The 24,081-nt window shown below is 41.0% G+C and overlaps 1 protein-coding gene across 1 annotated transcript; it reads left to right on the forward strand.

Moving 5' to 3' along the window:
• The first annotated feature begins 437 nt into the window (after nt 1-437).
• Nucleotides 438-23,835, forward strand: pgap1 (post-GPI attachment to proteins inositol deacylase 1). The gene is made up of 26 exons (XM_030112386.1): nt 438-708; nt 3,207-3,360; nt 6,232-6,407; nt 6,693-6,864; nt 6,953-7,113; nt 7,545-7,597; nt 7,679-7,745; nt 9,906-10,011; nt 10,130-10,188; nt 10,280-10,363; nt 10,541-10,590; nt 10,697-10,748; nt 10,824-10,901; nt 11,627-11,702; nt 12,430-12,503; nt 12,585-12,636; nt 12,706-12,772; nt 12,842-12,947; nt 13,036-13,074; nt 13,151-13,335; nt 13,851-14,081; nt 14,163-14,298; nt 15,392-15,442; nt 15,746-15,957; nt 16,498-16,602; nt 16,685-23,835. Exons 1-26 carry the CDS (start codon nt 577-579, stop codon nt 16,821-16,823), a joined length of 2,817 nt encoding a protein of 938 aa, XP_029968246.1. The 5' UTR covers nt 438-576; the 3' UTR covers nt 16,824-23,835.
• Nucleotides 23,836-24,081: the final 246 nt, after the last annotated feature.

The following is a 24,081-nucleotide window of genomic DNA, read 5'->3' on the forward strand; positions in this document are numbered from 1 at the left end:
GTTTTTTAGATCCCAATACTGACCTCTGGCGGACATCACAAACCATGTCTATTTTAATATCTATTATTGCAATATTTGAATAGTTTACATTTTAATATCTATTATTGTTTACATTTGTATTTTTCGTTTCTTTGTGCAAAGTGGAGCTGCAGTGGAAGTTGAAACTTGATAATTAAGCCTTGTTTATTTATATTATCTCATCAGGTCTGTAAAGGGTTAACGTGAAAACGGCGAAAATATATATAAAATTAACCTAAATAAAACCAATCAATAAAGGATAAACAAATCAAACGCATCCATTTCCGAAGTTGTAGACGACACTGGCTCCTTGCTTTCCTATTGGCTGAGCATTTCCAGAGCTCTCCTCTGATTGGAGGAGCGGCCCGCCAATCAGTGGAGCTGAAGGAGGTGCGGTTCCTGTTGTGAGGTCGAGCCGGTGTGTCTGACAGCCCGCACGGCGTCTCTGCTGCTGGCTGTCATGGAGCAGCAACGAGGAAACATGGACACCAGACATCTGTAAAATAAATAAATACATGAGAGCAAAGAGAATCAGGAGCCGGAGTCAGAACAGGAAGCATGAGACTCGCCGCTGTGGCCTTTTACGGGCTGGCTCTGGGGCTGCTGGCGGTCGGCCTGCGGGAGTTACTGACGGGCTTCGAGGAGAACCGATGCAGTATGACCTACATGTTCGAGTACCCGGAGTACCGGGTGAGTACCGGGAGAGTACCGTAGCCTGCGTATACCGTCAAAGCATTTGTTAGCGTGCTATGTTTGTTGCATGGTTCCAGAGACATGCCTTTCTGAGCCGTGCTCACGTTACCTGGCGGACAGGTAACGTGTTGCCTGGTTTGTTCCTGTTAGCACACACTGCAACTCCATCCGCTCCACCTGTGCTCCCGGTTCGTGATGTTTCGGGTTGGATTAGCCATTATTAGCCGGCTTATAAAAGCACGAATTAAGCTCTGATTCTTGAACTCTGGCACTCAGCGTGTCCTCTTCAGATCCGCTTTATCAGAGAGGGAATGGAGCTAAGCGCCGCCAGATAACCTAGTTTAGAGATGCTAACAGTGGCTGTCATCAGCTGGAGCCTTCTGAGTGGGTTCACTCCAGAGGGGGTGCTTTAGTAGGTTATGGGGCGAGAAAATAGGAACACAAAGAGAAACAGAAATGTGGTAATATGTACGATTTTAAAATGTGACGTCTAACAGTTTTTTCCAGAGTTCTCAGGGTTGCCAGAGCTGACTGTCAGTTTCCCCCAAATCACAGCCTCCCTAGAAACTCATGCATTGTGAAACCATCACGTCCTCACAAAATAACCCCAAGCATCCAAATTTCACCTCCCTTGCATTCCTACTTTGGAAACATAACAACCAAAAACAGACAATTTAAAACTCTGAAATGTGCACTGTACTGTTCAGTGTAGTCTCAGAACAGCTTTAATTGCCCATGCGTGTGAAATGTGCATCAGACCTCACTGAGATCAGATGTTCAGAGGGATTTGAAGCAGGGTCAGCTGCAGCAGCAAAATCGAGATGATGGCATAAAAAGGCTTTCCACAGAGTGCAGTCATCCAACCAAACAGCCATCAGTGATTTTTCATTATTTGCTCCTAAAAAGTATTCAAACAGTAATTTCAAAAGATACAACTGAGTGGATCACTTCATTTTCAATACCTAAATGTACCTCCTTAAGCATAGATATTGAGATGAGTACACTGGCTTCAAAAATGAAAGACTATCCAACAGTAATAAAACCATTCACTGGAAAGTGAGTGTAAATACCAAATATCAAAACATATTTGATTGCCGTATCTCCATGGGTGGATGGGATTTTTTCTACACCAGCTATCTCTACTCACACTGAGCTACAAGCAAGTGATGTATTATGACGCTACTTAAACTCAATCCATGTATTGAATCATCTCATGGAATTTAAAATGCTGCTTGGATCCTTAAAACTCAAAAACATCCCAAAGGAAAAAAAAAAAGAGAGAGAAAATTTAAAGTTGAACCAGTATCCTGATTGTTTGGATATTTTTTCTTCTCTTCTGTTTTTTCTTCTTCATTGTTCCTAATTGATTACTTGTATTATTACTGTTATGTTATTTTGTAGCTTTAAATATAGTTTTGTCCATTGCTGTTGAATTTATTCCATGGACAATTTGTAGATTGTTCTTCATTGTACTTTCTAAGTGAAAACCAACATGAATCGTGTTAAGATACTGAACCATGAAAAACCTTCAGCAGTGATATCTCAAGCTCATCTTGAGCCATGCATGCCATTCCTAGCATAGTTTTCATTTGTTTTAGTTTGTCTTTTAGTGGAGTTCCCTGCCTAACCAGATTCTCCTGGACAGCTTTGATTAAGGCAAAGTCCTACCGCATCTGTTGGCTCTGGGTGTTCAGGTCTGAGATGTATTCTAGGTGAAAACCACACATTTAGTGATGATAAAATCTGTATTTCAACAGATTTGTTAATCTATGGAATTAATCCCAACCTGAAACCTCTATACACGTAAATGTGGATTCATCTTTACCATCAGTGACTGCTGTCAGTCTATTAAAGAGAATTTTAACCTTTTGAGCTTTTGACTCTCGATCTGAATGTAAATCATCACAGATTCTGTTCAGTCCAAGAGCTGGAGTTTCGTGCCTTCCTTGTCATAACAGTAAACCTTCATTCAGGGATACCCTGCTCTGTTAGCGCCACAGTCCTGCATGTTTTCTTGTGTTCTGCTCCAACATACCTGAATTTGAACAATAATGAAGCTGCAGAAATCTGATAGTGAGCTGCTCATTGCGACTTTCTCCAGCAGTTGACCTGAATCAGTGTGCATCTTCATATGACAGATCTGCTTTTTCTCTACGCAATCATTGTTCCTAATATATACATCAGGACAGACTGTCTGAGAAGCAGTAAATCATCTTTCTACACTGTGTGTGCATAACTGACCAATCAGAGGCACTCCATTGTTCAGAGCAGTGTTCCCCAATCCTGGTCCTCAGGCCCCTCTGTCCAACATGTTTTAGATGTTTCCCTCTTCCAACACATTTTGCAGAGCTTGATGATGAGCAGGTCATTTGAATCAGGTGTGAGATGAAATCTGGCTGTATGTGACAGCCATGGTCTGCTCTTTCCTCCTGTGTAACTCATATCGTGCAGCTGTATTGTGGATCATGTTAATCTGTGATTGTGTGTGTCGACAGCGTGTGTCTCTGCCCCGCCGCGTGGCCAGACTCTACCCGGCGTACGGCCTCTATCTGTACGGCGAGGGAGCGTACGCCCAGGAGACCCGAGCCCTCAAACTCACCGGGGCCCCCGTGCTGTTCCTGCCCGGAAATGCTGGTAGTTACAAACAAGGTAAGAGCCCAGAGCAGAGCATTCCCAGACAAACAGCATTAGCATTTCAATTAGGAAGCAACAGAAAAAAGAATTAAGCAATCAAGGGACATGAAAGCTGTGCGTTGCCTCTGTAAAGGGCTGGAGCATTCAGATGGACCAACTCAAGGTGACCTCTTTCTTTAATTGGATGTCCAGGCGTTTCTGTAAGGACATGAGTGGACTTCATACTTAGATTAGATAAGCTGCCTGACTGGCAAGCAGACCACAGTTCTTCACAGCATAGATTTGTTGGCCTTAATTAATCTCCTTTAAGATACAGAAACGCATCTTGTGTGTTCAGTGAGTCGGCCTTTATATTCAAAAGTTGCTTGTATAATTTATAACCTTACTCATTAGTGATTCAAGTTGAAAATGTCAAGAGTTAACAGTGTTGCCCTGAGTTCATTCATTTGTGATTTCTATTTCTAAAACTGTTGGCAGCTGTTCTACAGATATCAGGACCAGAACAGTCGCTTTCCTCCTGTGCTGTATGAAGCTGCTGTTACGGAGTGATAGTTAAAATTAGATCTGCACATGAGGGAAAAAAAACCCAGCTTAATGAGACTTTTTCTCGTGTCAAACTAATTTTACTTCAGGGCCACATGCAGCGCTATTTAATCTCAAGTGAACCAGACCAGTAAATAATTACATTACCATATGTGAATAACTAGAACTCTTATCTGTCTTTTTCTTAGTGCAACAATGTATTCCTATATTAAGTATATTATTATTGAACTATCCTGAAATGTGAATAACAGAACTACATTTTCAACAATATTCTGCCTCAGTTCACCATGTGCTTCACAATTTACAGATCAGAGTGATTTTTTTATACTATTTACATCTTCAAAGGCATAAAACATTTGGACACATAGTTAGAACTCATAAATATAGAAGGCTAGTTCATATTATGATCAGAATAACTTTAAAATCTAGAAAATATCTTGAACGTAGACACCTTTCTATATCTGTGCATTAATCCTGATCACCTGAAAAGATTCACCACATAATACAAATTTAAGTGTGCCATTGGTGGTCAGATAAAAATATTCCAGTTAGTGTCATCATTTTTCACAGCTGGCAGGTTTCATCCTGTGGGCCGGATTGGACTCTCTGGCCGGCCAGTTCTGGCCTGCAGGTCATACGTTTGACAGCTTTGATCTAGAAATTAAACCAGATGTTTGTCAGTTTTTTTTTTATTGCTGCTTTTGTATGTCGTTTGAACCGTAGTATGTGGGTCAGTCTTAGCCTCACTGTGTATTTACTGTATTAATGGAAGCTTTAGAGGTCTTTTTAAGGCTATGAATGCTCAACATTTGATCTCACACAGAAGTTTTCTACCATGTTTTTGAAATGATGCGCTTAAATTGACACCTTGTTGCTAAAAACACAGTATTTACACTCCCTTTCCATTAATATGATTGTTGTTACTTGGTTTTATTTCTGTTGGATATTCTTTTATTTTTTAAGCCAGAGTGTACTCATCTCAGTGTCTATGCTTAAGGAGATACGTTTAGGTATTGAAAATGAAGCGATCCAGTCAGCTGTATGAATTGTTTTGTCCTGAACAGTGTAATTCTTGGATTGTTTCATTATTTTTCTGTCCTTTGTACTCGGTGTAAATCTGCAACACTGTCCAGTCACAGCTAGATTTGGGATTCTTGTTTTAAACTCTGTTTCCAAAAAGATGGTCTCGTATACATCCTCATTAACGGGATGTTGAAAATGTGTAACAATTCATTGATCTCAAAATATCTTAGCAACACAATGTCACTTTTACAATTTGAGAAAGTTAAATATACTGTAAGTTTTTGTACTGATAACATTTTCCACATATGGCATCTGTTTACCTTTGATCTCATGTATTTGCATTTATTTCCCAACTAAATGTGTCCTGTGCCTGCTGCTCCAGGGTTTTTATTAAAAGGACACTTCAATAATATATTTGTACAACACACACTTATTTGGATTCAGTTCTGCTCTAAACATCGCCGCCCTGCAGCCAGAAATACCCAGCAGAGAAGTAATTAGAGAGATTAGTCTGCAGCTGAAAATAGTTCCCAGCACACTCTGGGAACAGCTGTTTCTGGGAAAAGGAAATTAAAAACTATGTTTGATGACCAATTTAAAACATAAAAGCAAAACAATATGTGAAAAAAATAGTGAAATGACGATCATGATGCTGCTAAATATTTATTCTTCAGCTCCTTTTGACACATAATCGGTTATTTAATCGTCTCAATGCCAGTGAGTGTCTCAGGTAGCTCCATCAGAGGAATTCTTCTTGAAATGTTTTATTTAGCAGAGTAGCATTTGGCACAAGATAATTAAATTACAGAAATGTAATACAGTTCACGTATTGTGTATGAACTGACTCTTCAATCATGTCTGAAAAGGAAATGGCTCATGTGATCCTACCTATACGTAAAAAGTGATGAAATGTGTGTTGGTTGTTCATTTCTCATTATCTTCTGCCACACTTATAATGGTATGATGATAGATTTCTATGTTAAAGCTGAGCAGAGTGTCCAATAATGAAGCTTAAGACTTATTGTTTTGGATAAGCGCATGTCAACCTGTGATCATTTTGTCTTAATGGTTGTCTGCACAGCATGAATTATGCTGGTGTCAAATTACAAGCAGTGGATGTTGTGTCCACCTCAGCAGTTCATGGTTTCAAAGGTTTGACTTGGAACACTGATTCAGTGGCTATAAGATTAAACTGAAGCTTTATTTTTAGGTGAACTAAAAAAATTGATTTAAACTGTGGAATAAGTTCACTAATTGACCAAACGTGTGAGTTTCCACAGCTCCACTGACCGACCCAAATGCTCTCCTCCTGTCAAACAGCTCGCTCGCTGGGCTCGGTCGCGCTGAGGAAGGCGGAAAACATGGACGGCGGCGTGCACTTCAACGTGTTCACGGTGGACTTCAACGAGGAGCTGGTGGCGCTGTACGGCGGCAGCTTGCTGAGGCAGACGCATTTTCTTCACGAGAGCATTAAGGCCATCCTGAGGCTGTACAAGGTCAGGCCTTAAATATCACCTGCTCCTCAGGCCAGGTTACGCTGGTCGATGGCGGGAGTCACGTTTCGGGGGGGGGGTTGTCGCCTTCCACATGCTCCTAGGGGTGCTAATTGTGTGGCTTTCCATCTATGAGGGAAAGATGAATTTCACGGGTTTGGAGCTCAACAGTCGGGTTTTAAGTGTAGCCAGCAGAGCCGATGAGGGTCAAACATTTCTGCTCCAGCACACAGGTGTGGAGTGGAGGAATTTCATATGAATACCTGAACGCTGGTCCTGTTTGCGCAGCATGTGAAGACCCCTCCTCAGAGCGTGGTGCTGGTGGGCCACTCCATGGGCGGCGTGGTGGCCCGGGCGCTCTTCACCCTGCCACGCTTCAACGCCAACCTGGTGAGCCTCATCATCACCCAGGCCTCCCCCCACCTGGCTCCGGTGCTGGTCCTGGACCCCTACCTGCTGGGTGAGTGCATGCCGGTTGTCATGGAAACACGGGAGGAGCCGTGACCCCCGCCCGGTTTGGTAAAATGAGCTCTTTGTGTTGTTTGCAGATTTCTACTTGGCGGTGAGGCAGAAGTGGGTGAACCAGGCGAACAAGCTCAGGAACGTCACCGTTCTGTCTGTCGGGGGCGGTTACCGTGACTACCAGGTCCGCTCCGGCCTGGTGTCCCTTCCCTGTCCCCCAGGAGACCCCAACAAGCTGTCACTGGTGGTACGACAAGTTCCTGACACTGATCAGCCTTAACATTATGACCTCTGGCAGGTGAAGTGAAGACACTCATGTATCTTATACTCAATGTATCTTTCAGCTTAGCTACTACCTGTCAGAAATGGCTGTTGTGAACCGATGACAGTGTGGAGGCTGATTCTGATAAGAGGTGTCAGGACAGGACAAGAGAAGATGTGCCTTCATTTAACCATACAGTGCAAAAATATTAGTATTACAGCAGCTCTGCTGTTAAAGGTATCAATATAAAGACTTTACTTACACTGTAGTTAGACAGAGGTCTCTCTGGTGTTAGTGGATCAGTCGAATTTGTAATTTGGAATAGTAGGAGTTTCTTCTTTAGACTGATGTGAAGAAGAGACACAAGCATCACAGCCTCTTTTCATCTGTGAGTTTCAGTTTCTGTTTTCTTCCAGGCGACCGCAGTTCCCCGGACGTGGGTGTCCACAGATCACCTCTCCATTGTTTGGTAGTAGCCTTTAAAGGAACTGTGTTGATTATCTTATATACTGATTAAATATCACTGATTGTGTTTGGCGTTGTGTTTCAGGTGCAAAGAGCTTGTTCTCGCCACTGTCCGGGCCTTTTTTGACCTCATTGATCCTGATACAAGACAGGTGAGAACATCAAACATTTCATGAGGATTTAGAGTTTCTATCAGCTCACAGAAGTACAATAATGCTGTATATTTGTGATTAGTACATTTAATTATATTTTGTTGATAGATGTTGATATATTTGTGCTTTTTAAATTGTACTTACAAGAAACTTGCTACTGGAAAGTTTTTTTTCTCTTATTTCTACTCTTAAAGGTGCATTAAGGAGTTTGCACGTTTTATGTGAAACAGCGCCCCCTGCAGGCCTTGGGCGTAATGCAGCTTAGTGAAAAAATTGTGCCTGTGGCTTGCGTGCACGAAGAGGGGAACTCCTTCCTCGCTCTTTTAGTAGCGTTCGAGTAAAATGTAAGTTTCTTTTACCTGGTGGAGTCTGTGCTGGAGCTGTGGCAGTGCTAGAAGCCGGTCTTTTCTTACTTTCTGGAAGCTCCTGCTCAGTTGTTGCTCACTAAGCATCTGGCGGAGTAATGGCGGGCATAATGAAACCTAACCAGCCGGAGCGCGCATTACTTCATTCCTTTCAAATTCTCCCCAAAAAAATGCTGGTGCCGGACCGGCACTGCAACTTTCAAGTGACAATATAGCGCTGTTAGAGGTACTTGTAATGAATATGTCAGGGCACATTGTACACATCATTAAAAATGTGTAACATTTTTATGGTGGAAAATAAGTATTTTTAAGGTTGAAAAACTCCTTAATGCACCTTTAAGAAATTTGTAAAAAAAAAAAAAAAAAAAAAAAAAAAATATATATATATATATATATATATATATGTGTGTATGTATATGTATATGTATATATATATGTCTTTCTTTGAAATTTGAGCAATTTGCTTGGTGGCTTGGCAGCCAGATTGGAGTCTCTTTTGTGTCAGTTGAGGCCCATGAGCCTAACGTTTGGCACATCTGTTGTGGACCTTTCAACACAGTTCAGTCAGTCTCACAAGTTGATACTGTATCACATTAAATTTGTGATATATTGTTGCATCTTGAGAATAAATGGTTGTGTTATTATAGATGATTTGTACCATTGTCACTCAGATTACACTCTCAAAAGAAATGTCTAGACTCAACAAAAAAAATCAACGCAACAGTTTGCATTAGTCTTTTTAAGTTATGGCAACCTCAGAAATTACATTGAATCAACAAACTATATTACTTTGAGTGAATTCATTTTTTGTCATCAGGCAAAGATCATTTTAAGTACTGTTTACTTAATAAATGCAAGATTTTTAAGTTGATAACTCAAATAAATTGGCTGCCCACTTTTAATTTGTTAAAATGGCCAGTTTCTGTTGAACCTTAATGATGTGAGTATTTGGGAATACGATGCTGTCATGGGCACTGTGGACTGATTCTGCACAGGCAGTATCAGGCTATTAATAAGCCCAGCAGCAAAGTGGGAACTGTTCTGTGGATCTCTGTGAGATTTGGAGTAGTAGCAGGACCAGATTAAATGCTCAATACTTCTCATTCCAGGTTTGACACAAAAAGTAACTAAACTATTTAGATTAACTGAACAAGAACACAACCAAACACAACTACCAATAACACTATTAACATCAGAACATCGAAATAAATAATGAAATCAATGTTTAAATCTTGAATATCTCATCCCAAACTCCCACGATGCATTGCGGCACTACCATCATCATTGTTAAATTCTTCAAAGAGCCTGTTTCCTTTATGCTGTGACCAACCCTAACCATGCCGATGTGGTGTCCTTACCCTACTAAAAATGAATTTTAGTCACCATGAAATGTTGCTTGTATCGAGGTTTTTCATCCTGCTAACCCACTGTCGAACTTGTCCAGGCATGTTGTGTGGCGAGAGGGAACTTAAAATTGTGAAGTCAACGTTGACAAAATCAAATTATCAAGCCAAGTTTGTTAAGTTATTTTGTTTTAAACCTATCAACAATTAATTTTGAGTTCAAACTGCAAGCAAAATTAAGTTGATGTAATTAAGAACATAACAACTTTTTCATAACTTGAAAAAAATAGGTTTGGAACTTAGAAAGTTTATTAAAATCAACTAATTACAATTTTTTACTTGGATCCATGTATTAAATCAAGTGGTGTTAGAAGCCTCTCTGAGTTACTTTTTAGAGTGTAAGACTCATGACATGAGCGTGTCTGACAGTTAATCTCACAGTTGATCATCAGTTCACAGTGAACCCTGAGAGGAAGAAGGCCGTGCTGAACCATCACTTCATCAGACACCCTGTCAGGATGCTGGGAGATGCTCAAGACACCTCCATCTCCATCTCAGGCAGGGATCTGGACAGGCTGGAAACATTTCTTTTCATTTCTAGTGGTGTTTTATGAGTGCTGTTTGAATTTAATGACATTATTAATGAGTTCCTCTCTTGTTCGGTTGATTTGTCCAGATTTCCCTGAAGCCTGGAGTGAAGTTAACACACTCCGTCTGGCTTACAGCACACCCAAGGTACCACACCTTGTTCATCTACTAAACCCTCTTCTTCCACACATTCAGAAATGTAATCTTCAGTGGTGTTCTTCTCTCCTCTATGCGACAGGAAGGACAGCTGAAGTACTTCCTGTTCGCCCTGTCGAGCCGCAGGAAAGCCTACAGCCACTTCTACTGCCGGAGCAACAACCTGGTGAGCATTTCACCACCGCTGGCCCCATTCACTGAGATCTGCGTGCATTTACTGAGAAAAAATAAGGAACAGTTCCAGTTTCAGTGTTGAGAACTTCAGAACAGTTTTGTTATTTTTTACTTCAAGTTAAAGATGCATTCTCAGACCGATAATTCAGATCTCCTGTTGTTGCCTCAGGAGATGAGCAGCTGGGTGTACGGCTGTGTGCATAAGAACGGCTCCTCATGGTGAGTACATCATCAACATACTGCTTGTTTCTTCAGATTTTCTACCTTGAGGGATGTGCTGTGTTTTAACCTTCTGATGGATGACGTCTGGATTTTTAAATTACAGTATGCGTGCGGTAGATTTGTCCATGGAAACTGAGCTTCTGCCACCATACAAGGTACTTTAAAGAGATCCCAGGTTATTCCACTCAGAGATTTTTGGGTTGCTCCTGACCGATTGTCATCCTTCTCAGGTTCTGATTCTGAGTCTGAACGACTTGTCTTCAGTCACTCATCTGGTCGTCTCAGCCTCCAACCTCAATGGAAAACAGGTAAAATTGAAAATACTGGCATCTTATAATATATAAATGCAGTCATAAAAGCTTTTTTTTAGCATGTTTGAAACAGTCCAGGCCTGCTTTTTAGGATGTCCCTGGCTGGTCTTATTTAACTGCTTTAATCAGCTGGTTTCCATTATTTGGCTCACATTGACAGCACATTTACAAACATCAGGAATAGTTTGTGTTGTTGTTTTAGTCTCCGCCTGTGGAAATGCAGTAGCCTACTGTCGGCATGCTGTCTGTCACTGGCGCAGGCGGAATTAGAGAATTTTAAACAAAGAAATCATTACAATCAAACCATTAATGCTTCAATAAATCACAGGGGATTCATCATCCCATTTTTCCCATCTGTAACCTCAGATTGCCTTTTAAGAAATCCTGGGGAACCGCTCCACGATCTCTGATTTATTTATAACTCACATTGAAGCCACACTGGCAGACAAAGATCACTCTCACAAATATGAACACAAATGCAACAGGCAGATCCCAGGTCTGCTGTAGAGTCTACGAAGTGTCTTATCATGGTTTTCTTTGACAGATGCAATCCTAATCTCTCTGCCCGTCCTCCATAGTGGGAGTCCTCAACCTCTGACTGAGGCCATTATGCAATGATCATCAAATGAATACACATGAAACTGTAAAAATTGGCTTGTTTTAAGTGAAAATGTTAATTTCTTTTCTGAATGACATGCTGAAGGTGTGTTTGTTGTCCACAGTTCACTGTGGAGTGTGAGTGGCAGAGACAAGTGTCTCAGACTGTGTCTGTCCCAGTGCCTCATGTCCTGTCTTTTGGTGAGTCCTCCTATTTCTTACAGTCTCACAACCATCTTGAAGTATTAATCATGTTGAGTTTGTCACATTGCGAAACGTGGTTTTACGTACCAACCAATTTTGAGTGATTAATAATATCAGAAAGTGTTAAAAAAAATTACAGTTTCCTCTCTTAAGATTTGCTGCTGCTTTGCTTTACCCTTCAATGGGGGTAGTAAAATAAAAACTGGGGGTGTTTTGACACTGGCCTGTTTCATTTTTTTGTGTGAAAGCATTGCCAGGCGACTGCAGACTAAATTCCCTGCATATGCCACAAGTTTGAGCTGAGAAGGCTCCCGTAATAATGCATATTACTTTATAAACATGGAGATATAATCAAAACACACAAGAATAACAATGTCTGTGCTGTTTTCACAAAAAGCCTCTTAGATGGGAGTTTTCGTCACTCTGGATCACAAATTTCTGGTCTGGTGAAAAACTATTGACTGAAAACGAGAGCTCAAGCTATTTTATCAGTATTCATGCAGTGATATTCAGTGTTTCATGAGGGGCTATTTTCAATAAATGTGTCAAAGTTTGCAGGAGTAGTGGGTTAATGGTGGAAAAGTTCAGAATGGTTAAATCAGACACAACTCTGACTCCTTCCACATGATTCCATGTTGGTTGTATTCAGAAGCAAACATTCGATTTTACTTTATTCAGAAGACTGTAACAAAATGAGGTTCATTAAAAACTTGGTTTTGTTCAGGTTTGACTGCCAGTGACGCCACAGTGAGCTCATCCGGGCTGCTTCACACCATCGAGCTGCAACAGTTTCACCAGGTAACTTTCACACTTTCTGTCTATATTCAGCATCTCGGTTGCTTCTTCATCCCTGAAGTGTGAACGCCTCTCTGTCTGCAGGTCTATCAAGCTTTCAGAATCAGTGTTGCCAGCCAGTGTAAAGTAAATAAAGGTAAGTTTCTCACTGATACGTTGGCCCTTCCTCTGCCTGTAGTGCTGATTATTTCTTCTCTGTCTGCAGATAGATTGCCCAGCGTGTACCGGATGAAGGTTTCGTGGTTCAGAGAGGATTCTTTAACCACAGTCAGGTGAGTTTCAATGAAATCTGCTGGCATTTTTTCAGGCTGCTTTAACGTGTTCTCTCCTCTGCCTGCCAGCGTACCTTCAGTGACCGAGATCTCAGGGATGCTTCATACAAGTCGCCCAGACAACACCTCAGGAGTCCTCCTGGAGCTCCACACTGCCCCCAACTGTCAGTATAAGGTACTAACCAATAAGTTTACTGTTTCACCAAAAACAATTTTAAGTGTCTGGGAGGCTTGTGGAATTAATCCCTCACTCTGTGGCTCAGGTGTCGGTCAGGACTTCATTACCCAGAGTCCTCGGGCAGGTAACGCAGTCATCCTCTCATGTTATTAATCGGCTGTTGCTGCCCTCGTGTTGGAAGCCTTTCTCTTCTCCCACAGATACTGAGGTTCTGTGGTCCCATGGTGCCCGTCTACACCGCTGTAACTCTCCTGCTGGCCTGTGGGGGGCAGCTGTCCTCCATCCTGAAGTCAAAGAGGGCTGCAAACATGAGCCAGGTGGTGAGCAAAGGCCTGCAGCCTCACAAAGTCAACTTGTCTGTGTACATACTGCACAGCTTACTCAGGTAGGAGAGCATTCACAAGAGGTTTATTCTTAACCACTAATGAAGCCTGGAGCAGGGGTCTGCAACCTCAGGCAGGCACGCCACTGTTTGATCACTGGCACACTTGTGAAGCCCCTCTCAGTATGCATGTTGTTGAGAATCAGTCCTCATCCTGAAAATCCTGCCCATGTGTGTCTGTGTTTTCCAAGTGCTCCATTTCCCCCCATAGTCCCACAACATTCAGGGTGATTGTGTTAACTGCCGCTCTGTGTTTGTCCTGTGATGAACCTTCACACATGTTTATCTGGGATCAGTTCCAGGCCTGGAATTTGAAATGAGTTTTCCAGTCGCTTGCTGAAAGGAATGCGTTGAAGTTACTCACTAAGATTTTTAAAATATCGATTCGTACTGTAGTTTGTTAGTCTTCAGGTGACGACGGCACCCTCAATGACAGTAGCGTTAAGAGGTTGCAGACCCCTGGCACACAGCCTCTGTGACAATGCACCATTTTCTGACCGTGGCGTTGGTCTCTTCAGCTGCGACTGGTTTCAACAAGTCTGGTCCGCTCTTCGCCTCCCGCCGGTGGACACACTCCCCCCGTCTTTCCCTGATGGCTCCTTCGTTAAAGAGGCTGCCCCAGCAGAGCTGTGGCCCCACCTCCTGTCCCCCCTGCTGTACATCCTGGGGGCGGCTGTGGCGTACTGGGGCAGCACGCTGCTCCGCCTCGTCATACGACTCATCTCATTAATGCTCGCGCCCCTGCACAGGTGGGGCTGATAGTCACGGCCGGCTGGATTTGTCGGCGCTGTCGATCCCTCACACCGTTTCTTAATTTCTTTCACGCGCAGACCGTGTGTGTCCAGAGACTGTGGGACGCTGCGACTGCGCTCTCAGCTCCTCATCACTCTGTGTCTGACGGTAACAGGAGCAGCGTCCTGTGGAGCGCTGTCCATCTGCGCTGCCTTTCTCTTCCACCTGTACAGGGTACATCTCTTCAAAATCATATTATGTTTGTCAGATATACGTCCTGCCAAGATACTTTATTTTACTGTTCAGCTGCTTTCTCAGTCGCTGGAGGGTTAGTAGAGAAACAAGACATCAAGAAATGTACAGATTATTATTTCAGCTGGTATTAAATGAGTAAAAACATGAAAGCCTTGAAAATGTACATAAACAAGTAAAACGGAGACAAAGGTTATTTAATATAGTAAAAGAAATCATCACCCTCTCAAACTAACAGCTGATGTCACTTCTCAAGTTTATTTTTTTCCATGCAATTAAAATAATATTTGGTACTTAAAACGCTGGATGAAGGCAATGATGACTGCCAATTGAGTGTGTCAGAACTATACATAAATACAGTTGAAGGTACAAATGGCTATCATTTAAAAGTCAGCCTGTAAAAGCCTTGTAAAATTACTCTCGTTCAGTTTGAGAAAAGATCTCCATGGTAGAAAACTGGATGAGTTTTTTCAGGTCCTTCTGAATATTCTTTAGAGTTTATAATTGACAGATTGAGTGGACTGATGTGACGATGGTGTCTGATACAACCAGTAAGATTGTACCAGTTGCTGCGTTTTGAAGTAGCTGGAAGCAGAAATAAAAAGATTCATGTTTGAGGTCAGCATGTGGGAAGTGTCAGCAGTATGAATGAGCAGATGAATAATCATGTTCAAAACTGTATAACATAGAATTGGTTCTTAAAAGGTAACACAGTTCAATATAATAAGAGGAAAAGACTGGAATAGTTAAGGTGATATATTGGTCGAAATTAGGATCTCAAACAAAAAGTACAATTGCAGTGGAGAAATTTACTTGTAAACTGAGATTACAAAAGGGTAACTTTTAAAAAAAAAAAAAAAAAAAAAAAAGGGACAAATAGACTGGATACAGAGCCATCACTCCTGGACAGGACGCTTATCGACATGTGGAGAATTGTTTGATACCTGACAGCTGTGCCCTGATAGTGTAGTTGTAATAAGAATATTACAATGTTATGTGGCAGATTGCATCATTTTCTCATCCACCTGAACTTCTTAGGTGTGTAACTGTCTGTCATTGTGTCTGTTCTTTTCAGGTTTTAAGGTTGCAGATGACAGAAAGATCTCTCAGTCACATGCTCAATCTGGTAACTGTCTTTCTTTAGATACACCGCCATCTCCATGTTATTGTTTACGAGCCCTGATGCGAAATATAGCAAATGTGCCGTTAGTTAACTCTGTAAATAATCCATTTTTGACACTAACTTTGACTAAACAGGACTTTTTTTGCTCCCTTGTTAACTTTCAGAAACAATCATCAGAGCTTCAGACTTCACTTTTGTTTTTTCCTAACATCAGAAATCAGTCAGCACGATTTAAATGAAATGTTGAGTTTCCGATGCTGCAGTTTGAGTCTAGACTATAACCAAACTCCTCCTCGATCTCTGCAGGCGCCACGAAAGCACAAAGACACAGAGAACGGCTCGGTGGACGGAGAATCCCTGAGCAGGACTAAAGAGAGTGGCGGCACCCCCTTACTGTCCGAGTGCGCTCTTCAGGAGGTGAGGGACGACCTCCAGCTCCACCTCTGCCTGTCGGCGCTCTTCACTCTCCCCGTCATGCTCGGTGCGCCTTCACTCATCCACTGGATCCGTAACCTGAGGTACAGTATCAGAGCTCGGGAGGGAGAGAGTCCTCCCCACTGAACTGAGCTAATCTAGCTCTTTCATCTGATTTCTCTTGACCTTATGTCAGTGTTTGGTCTAAAGTTGTTGAACTGGAAGCAGAATGAAATGCTTTTAGCGTTGTTTGACTCATAAAGATCACATTTTTAGCAACGGAGAGGAGAAAAACCCACGTAATGTCACTTAATGTTTACAGTAACATGATTTAAATGAATCTTTTTGTGTTTAATGCGTTTTCATTAGTTGATGGCGATCTAACTATTCTGGCTGACGAGTGTTATTGCTGTTGTGTTCACTGTGTAGTCCAACTATAGGACTTCTTAATAATTCTGTTTTCAGATGCTCGAGTAAGTTAATAGACTGATATTGTGGAGTTGATTAGTCATTCCTGCAGCATCATATGTGTCATTGGACAGATGTAAGGGTAGAAATAATCTGGATTGCACCTTTAAGTTGTTTGAGTTCACAGTCAGAGCCTGAACGGTCTGAGATGAAACATACGCTGTGCTCTTCCCCAGGTACTCCACCCAGCTGGATCCTGATCCGTGTTGGCCACACGTAGTGCCTCTAATTATTGCCTTCATGCTGCTTATTAACAGTAACACGTTAAAACTCAGCAACAGGTAGGAAATAAGCGCCTCGTCGATCTTTCTGACTGCTCGTTCCGATGAGCAGGCACTTCACGTCTCCTTGCTTGTCTCCCAGCAAACTCCTGCCTCTGGCGTCCTGCCTCCCCCTGCCCCTGGCCGTGGTCGTGGTGACCTTCTCTCCACAGCACCTCTACAGGATCAGCTACTCGCTGCTGGCGGCGCTCGTCCCCCTGGCCTCGTGCTGCCTCCTCTGACGGTATCCCCACGTCGCCCACGGCAGGCCTGTCTCCGGGACCGATGGGTCAGTGTGTGAAGCTGCCATGGAGCAGAGCCATAGACATACACAGCCTGGGGAACTGCCCGCTCGATGTTAGCACTAAAAGCTCCAAAGCGATTACACTAGCTTTAAAACAAGGAGAGGATGTAATGGCCTTGGAGCGTTTGGTGTGAATACGGCTCGTTTGGATTGACCTGAAACCATGTTTGCCTTACTCTGTATATCTATAGCTCTGCCTTCAGGGAGCAACAACTCCACAACCAGTGAAGCTACTGATATTAGAGATTCTCCACAGGGTTTTACACTGAGTCTTGTTGTTTCTGATGTTTCTGCAGTGGCTTTGCTCACTGTGGTCACTCCGCTGTAAACTTCTACACTGCCTACTGCTTAGCAAAGACTGTAAGTCCCACCTGACGAGCTTCTGACACAGTGTCCTGCATTCATTCCTAAAGAGAGCTGAGGGAGGGTGAAGGGCCGCACTGAGGACGTCGGTACCAGTAAAGGTCCCGGCGTCAGTCGTGATCGGCTTCACGGTCCCGACAACACAGTCTGAATGTGTGGTGGCACTGAGGCTGATTCAGCCTGAGGTGCATCTCAGAAAATCTAACGTAGGATCGCTCAGACTTCATTCACGGAGAGAAAACCATGACTGTTAATGCTGACATGATGTTAAACCTTATATCCCTAAAATCCAGTTTTTATCCAGAAGTGATTTGAACCCTGATCACATTTCCACCTGGCGTTAACGTTCCTGTCTCCACTGTCACCTGCATTACTCTACACGCCTCATCTCACACCTTCTTCAAGGCATAAGTTGAAACACATTTTTTTTTTTTGTAAAAAATTACTTCATTTCAAGCCTGAAACTGCATCCATAAAGTTGCCAAGACTAAAAGTGACATTATTTCCTTCATTACTCCTCTAATGTGCTTTATTTGTGTGTCTGTGTGTCAATATGATGCACAGACACACATGGAGCACACACACTGTTGCTGCTTCATGTGCAGCACGCTCATTAGTTTCTTACAGATTCGTCTCAGTTTAATTTACTCCCATCTTAAGTCATTAAAGACACAAATGTCCTCTTTTTCAAAAAGCTAAAACTTAAAAAACACTGATTTCTCCATAGATCACTCACAGTATTTCAGCCCTACGTAAAATGACAAAAAATTGAATCAGTTTTAGGGTTTTTCCTTTTCAAATATGAATCTGATTACTTGATGTCACTGTTGAAAATAAGCCGTTTTCCTCATAACGCATGCTGGGGGCCTGGGATGTTTTCCTTTATTCAGTCTATGATGTGTTAAAAGATTCACCAAACTATTAACTTTGCTTTTTAAATTTGTGTGAAGCATCAGATGAAAAATTCACTGCCTTCTTCATTCATTATGGACCAAATATTCCTGTTTAGTCCCACTGAATCTAACAATTTTAATCAACACTTGCAAAAATAACCAGTTATATCAACATTAACTTAGTCGCCAACTATTTGTTTTCCGAGCTTCCACATCTCTGAACCATATTTCAGCATTAAAACAGACAAATACATAATAATACATACGTACATGATATATCAGTATCACATCATCAAATGGGGCAAAAACTTCATAATTATTCAATATTTATTAGTTTTAATCTGAATTAATAGCTTCTAAAAACTTGCCTGATGTCAGTCCAACACCGCAGTCATGCCAGAACACGCACAACTCACGGCAGTGTGGTTTTTTTTTTTCTTTTGTTTTTTATGTTTTATTGATTAAACTCTAAAATGTGCCCAATCCTGAAAACCCAAAGTTTCCAGTTGATCCAAAAGATAAAATATGACTGAGTTTCTGGAAACTTCTTGTTCAATATTGTGTGAATTTTTTTCAAATAAGATTTAACTCCATTTGTGAATCTGAATTTAAGATATTAATGGTGTAAAATCTAATAAACTGTCCACTGTGTGCAGCCAAACAACAGGCTCAACATACTATTACTTATATTCAGGTGCATCTCAAAAAATGCACAATGCCTTATTTTTATTAATTTGATGTTGAGATTATTATGCTAAACAAGAACGATTCACATCGAGGGGACGGGACAAGACATTAATATTCATCAACTCATTTTCATTGTCATATAATAAATCACCCTGAAGGAGAGTGAAGGGGTTCCTGTTATGTATTACATCTGTTAAACATATACAACAAATACAGCTTCATCATAGCCTCAAAGAAATCTATAAAGCTTTAGATAATCTCTTACAAATTAAAATGGGTTGAATTTTTTACTGCAACAATATTGACATTAATAGCAGTTTTAGCTGTCACATAACTCCATACATAAGTATCTCCAAACACCATAAAATAAAAGGAAATCATTTTAAAAAATATTGCTCTAATCTGAACTACTGTATTTTCTAGACTATAATAGACACATTTTCTTGTTTGACTGGTCAAGTAACCCTTATCAAGACGCGAGTTATATATCAAAATAAATGCCACATACCATCTATGGCCACTAGATGTCTCTGTATGACAACAGAAAGCTGCTGCAGTACCACAGAAAAACCTCCATTATTGCTGTATTAGTCTGGCAGCAAGCTAAATATCTCCAAAGAAAAAACTTCAGAGCAGAATTTAAGTTAATATTATTAGCGGCGTATCAGGCAGAGTTCAGTGTGTCTGATGTATTTTTTTCACAGATGCTTCTGAGAATCTGGAAGATATGGTAAACAACTGTAGGTTTCAGTATTTAACTCAATAATTAAGTTTGTGTTTTTGTTGCGTTCACCAGTTGTGAAAAAGAACATGCTTGATGCCTTTGTTTTGTTTTTGTTCCCAAAGCAGTTGGACAGTATGACTCACTGTTGTTGTTGTTTTTTTTTTTTTGTTTGTTTTTTGTCTTGATTGCATTTGACAGAAAAACACTGTTAGTATTTATGAAGCAGTTGAAGACAAGGAGACAGTTCTTTCTTCACTTTTTTTTCCATGAAAGTGGCGTTGAAGTGTGTGTCTTATGTTTGAAGATGTGTTGTTCGTGATGCTGCAGAATGACACTCCTTTACACTAAAGGCTAGTGAAGGTGCAATGTGTAGATAGTGCCAGTTTTGTCCACTGGGTGGCAATGAAGTCTCACCATTACTCAAATTTTCAGCAGTTAGCTGATTTTCTGTTCTGGCTTTGTGTGAGAAACTTCTGCTTCTCCTTTTCTTTGACTGAATACAGAAAGAGTATAAAGTGACTCACTGCACCATCTTGTGGTACAAAGTGGTATTACAAGACTGATCAGGCTACATGGTTTAAGCTTATACAGTCACTAAATTCATCTCTCCCTCCATGATGACAAATTTTAGCTCGTTTTGATTAAAGATACTACATGCTGCACCTTTTAAAGCTGAAAATGTTTTAGTCTTAAAGCTAATTTCAAACTAATGCCAAAAAGAGGGTTTTGTGACACTGCAGAAGTTCTTTCCATCTATTTATTTTATGAATCAGTTATTATGAACCTTGGTTTGCCGGAGTTGTGGGTCTTAATATGCATTTATTAAATTACAGAAGCCCTCTTTGAAATGAATTCATGGATTTACATGACAATTTGTTCCCAAAATAACAAGCAACGCAATTCACAATCAGTGATTTAATTTGTCAGTTATAATGCTAAATGCTATTGATCACGAGTGGAGTCAAATCAAAGAGACCATATCTATGGAGCTGCTTTTTGTTCTAACTTTGGATCAGAGAAGAGCATACAACGTATTTGCATCTTTTCTGAGGATATGAAAAGGAGAAATCAGTATGTTCTATGAGTAGAAGAGCGTAATGTGTTTTCACATATTGAACTGTTCTGACTATACAATCTGAAGACTGAAGCAAAAAAGTTTAACAAGATTGAAAACCTTGTGAGATTAAGTCCTTAGATTCATAACATCTGAAAATCTGAAGAGATGTTGACTTCAAATCAGAATTCTTGGTTCGTGCTTGTGGTGCTTCTGCCTTTTTCTCTATTATCTCTATTGATCAGGTGTCTCCCACCCACCAGGTCATTCAGCACCGGGCCGCAAACAGAGAATAAAACATTTTATTATTCTGAAAGTGTATTTAAATATCCATGAGTCTGTGTTGATTTTTATTTTGAAAAACACTTCACTTTCCACCAGTGCTCATTTTCTGTGTTTAACTCCTTTTTTTTGGCAACATGACTTTTATATGTACATTTATTGACAACATAACTTTATTTCAGTTATTAAATGATCATTGAATGTGAAATATTGTTCCGTGAAACTCTAACAAATTGATGATTTTGCAGAAAAAAATAGTAAAGTTTTCAAAATTGTCCCATTTCTGGCTCTTCCTGGTGCAAAATACATCGAAATGCCCTTAATTTGCAGCACTCAGCAAAAAAGTTGCATTTATGTTGAAAAATGAAAAATCTAATCATTGTTTTCTAATTAATAATTTTCTCCATAATGTCATCCTGCGGGCCACAGTGGACTGTATGTTGAAGACACACTCTGGTCTCTATTGTACATTAGAAATCAGATTCATTGCTTACAGGAGCCACACTAACATCCAGCCGACTCCTCTTCATATCTGCAGAATAACAGTGAACTCTTTGTTTTCTCCTGACTGTTGTAGACACAGTCAGCTCTTGATTTGTCTCCACTATGTAAACTCTATTTCAATGTAAAAATTTGACATTTTAAATCCCACTTCTCTTTACATCCATGGTTCTTTTTAATACTATCATACCTGAACAGTGAGTTCTGCCATTTACGCGTGCAGCTGTTTTTTTTTATTTTATTTATTTTATTTCGATGCCTCTTTCTGTTAACGATGTGTCTTAAACTGCTGTTTACTTGTGTTTTACTTTCTGCTGCTGCTCAGACTTCCTTCCCGCCAGCCAAGCAGCTGCTGTGCCTTTCTGTTCCCTCATGTGTGCGTCTGTTTTACTCCTTCAAACCGCTCAGCAGCTAGAAACAAGCCAGGCCAGCAGCGAATGTGTCCACCCCACAGAGATCCTGGACACTGCAGGGTGGCTGCAGGCTTCGTGTGACTTTCTGATCAGTAGATCCTCAGTAGAAGCTCAGTAGGGACCAATGGAGCCGCCATCGTTCTCTATGTGAATGTACCCGCACTGAATGTCTCTGTGAGTGTGACTTTCTACCGTTGCTCGTGGTTGTAAGTGGTCAGCTCGTGCTTTGAGGTGCACATCGTCGTGAACCGGTGGCATACACTACTTTGTAGTAATTAGTAGAGGCGAGAGTTTTTCTATGAATATACTTGTGATTTGTATCGGTGTTCACTGTGATCACGTCCTTCCAGCTGTTCCCATTCACACTTCTACAGCGTGCCGTTTTAGAGTGTTTAGCACTGAAAATGAGGTGACCCTTGTGCGTTTTGTGTCTTATCTAGAAGTGTAAAGTCGTCTAAAATCAGCCACCAGACAGGACAGAAATGACTTAGGGAGGTGGAATTGAGCCAGGGACCCCTTGAGGAGGAGGGGTTACACTGCTTTAACTGTGCTCGCCAAAATAGATTTGCAAATGTCAAGCTGCCATTTGCTTTTATATGAAGGATTTGTATGTTTGAGAGTGGACACGTCCACCAGCATCTGGCTTTTCTTTTCAAATCAGAGAGCAGAAAAGGGTTCCACAGAATTTCTTCAGCCACGTTTCAAGTGAAAGGTGCGTAGTTTTTATGTTTTCGCTTTAAAAATGTTTCATGTTTATTAATTATTAATAATATGCTATAAACAAACAGTGGTGAGTGCAAGGAAGCTGGGAGAATATGGATTGGGCGTCAAGGCACTCTGGAGATACTCTCACATGTGCAGAACTGATAACTTACAGCTGTGTTGTGCAGGAGCAGCGTTGTAGAAAAATTGTGTTTTTTGGCCGTTTCCACGGAGATGGAGTCCTGGCATTTTCAAAAAGTTGCATTGTCAGTGATTTTGAGCATTTTTTTTTTTTCATGTAAACAGACAAAGTTTTGCATTTGAACGTTGAAAACGTTGCGGAAATGGGGCCTCGGAGACTCTCCTGAGGAACTTCAAGGCATCGTTCACTACGGCCTCCGTCTCACTGGGAGGCAACACATTACAACTGCTTTTCAGACATTCGTACAAATAGATGTAAAAGTTTCTGCACTGTTCACAAGTCACTCCAGGGTTTGACATTCCAAGTCTTTATTCTTTATTCTTCATTAGATTAAATGACACATTTTTTTGCACGTGTAACAATCTTGTGATATTTTCATGCATCCTGTACCACAGTTTGCACGACTGCAAAATAATAATCAGCAGACCTTAGTATCTATTAGAGTGTCTGTACTTTCCCAACATCTTGACACCTGATCAGTTTCCAGTTGGTTCTTTTTGGATTACCTTTCTTTTTCTCAGTCTGTTTAAATCAGACCTCCCTCTGAACCATCATCTGCTCTTCTCATTCTCACCCAGAAAGTGTAAAGAAAAGTCAGAGGCTCCAGATTTCCAAACCTCTTCTCTTAAAGCAACAATTTGAACCAGTCCTGCTTTTCTCAAAGTTTTTTTTTTTTTTTTTTAATCTGATCAAAAAATATTGAAGTTTATATGAAGGAAAGACGGTTGTAATCATTAAACCAAGTAATAAAAAGTCATATTTTATGTGGTAACATTGAAGTAAATGCTTATTAAATGTTATTCAGATCTATAAGTGCTTAGAAGTCTGGTAGCTCCTCTTATCGTGCTTCTACCTAGAGGGCCTCTGAAGCCTCTGGCTAGTTCTGCTACCGTCTGCTCACACGCCAGGCAGCCAGACGGAAGACTTGAAAATATGCCACATCTTCTCCTTCATTTCCATCTCCTGGTGACGCTCTAGCGCGAAAGAGTATTTAATCCTCAGGTTTCTGCAGAATTGTGTCGAAATCGGTTGCTTTGATGTTTTTATATTCCTCACATTTTTATCTGATGTCAGTGTAAATGAGCAATTTTTTGGCTCCATTGTTGTTGCAATAAAATCCAGAAAATGAGTGTGGCATTCTTTCCTTGAGTCCATGAAGTTTGTCTTTGGTAAATTCATATATGTGGTTTTTGAATGTTGTCTAATCGTCTGAAATCCTGACTGTTATCCCAGGAGAATACGACTAACATATTGCTGAATTCCAGAAACGGGCAATTCAAGACATGTAGATGCACACGAGTCTATCTCTGCTTTGTCTATTTTAATAAGAGTTGCAAACAAAACACAACACTGAGACCAGAGCTGATAAATCATC

Source organism: Salarias fasciatus, chromosome 16 (genome assembly GCF_902148845.1).
Source record: "Salarias fasciatus chromosome 16, fSalaFa1.1, whole genome shotgun sequence".
In the NCBI taxonomy this organism is placed as follows: domain Eukaryota; kingdom Metazoa; phylum Chordata; class Actinopteri; order Blenniiformes; family Blenniidae; genus Salarias; species Salarias fasciatus.

Bases quoted from the DNA above. Each gene is read 5' to 3' on its own strand.
- pgap1 (XM_030112386.1), top strand. From the start codon at position 577: ATGAGACTCGCCGCTGTGGCCTTTTACGGGCTGGCTCTGGGGCTGCTG. The intron at 6,408-6,692 runs GTCAGGCCTTAA...CTGTTTGCGCAG, and splicing joins CCATCCTGAGGCTGTACAAG to CATGTGAAGACCCCTCCTCA. The intron at 12,504-12,584 runs GTAACTTTCACA...CTCTGTCTGCAG, and splicing joins AGCTGCAACAGTTTCACCAG to GTCTATCAAGCTTTCAGAAT.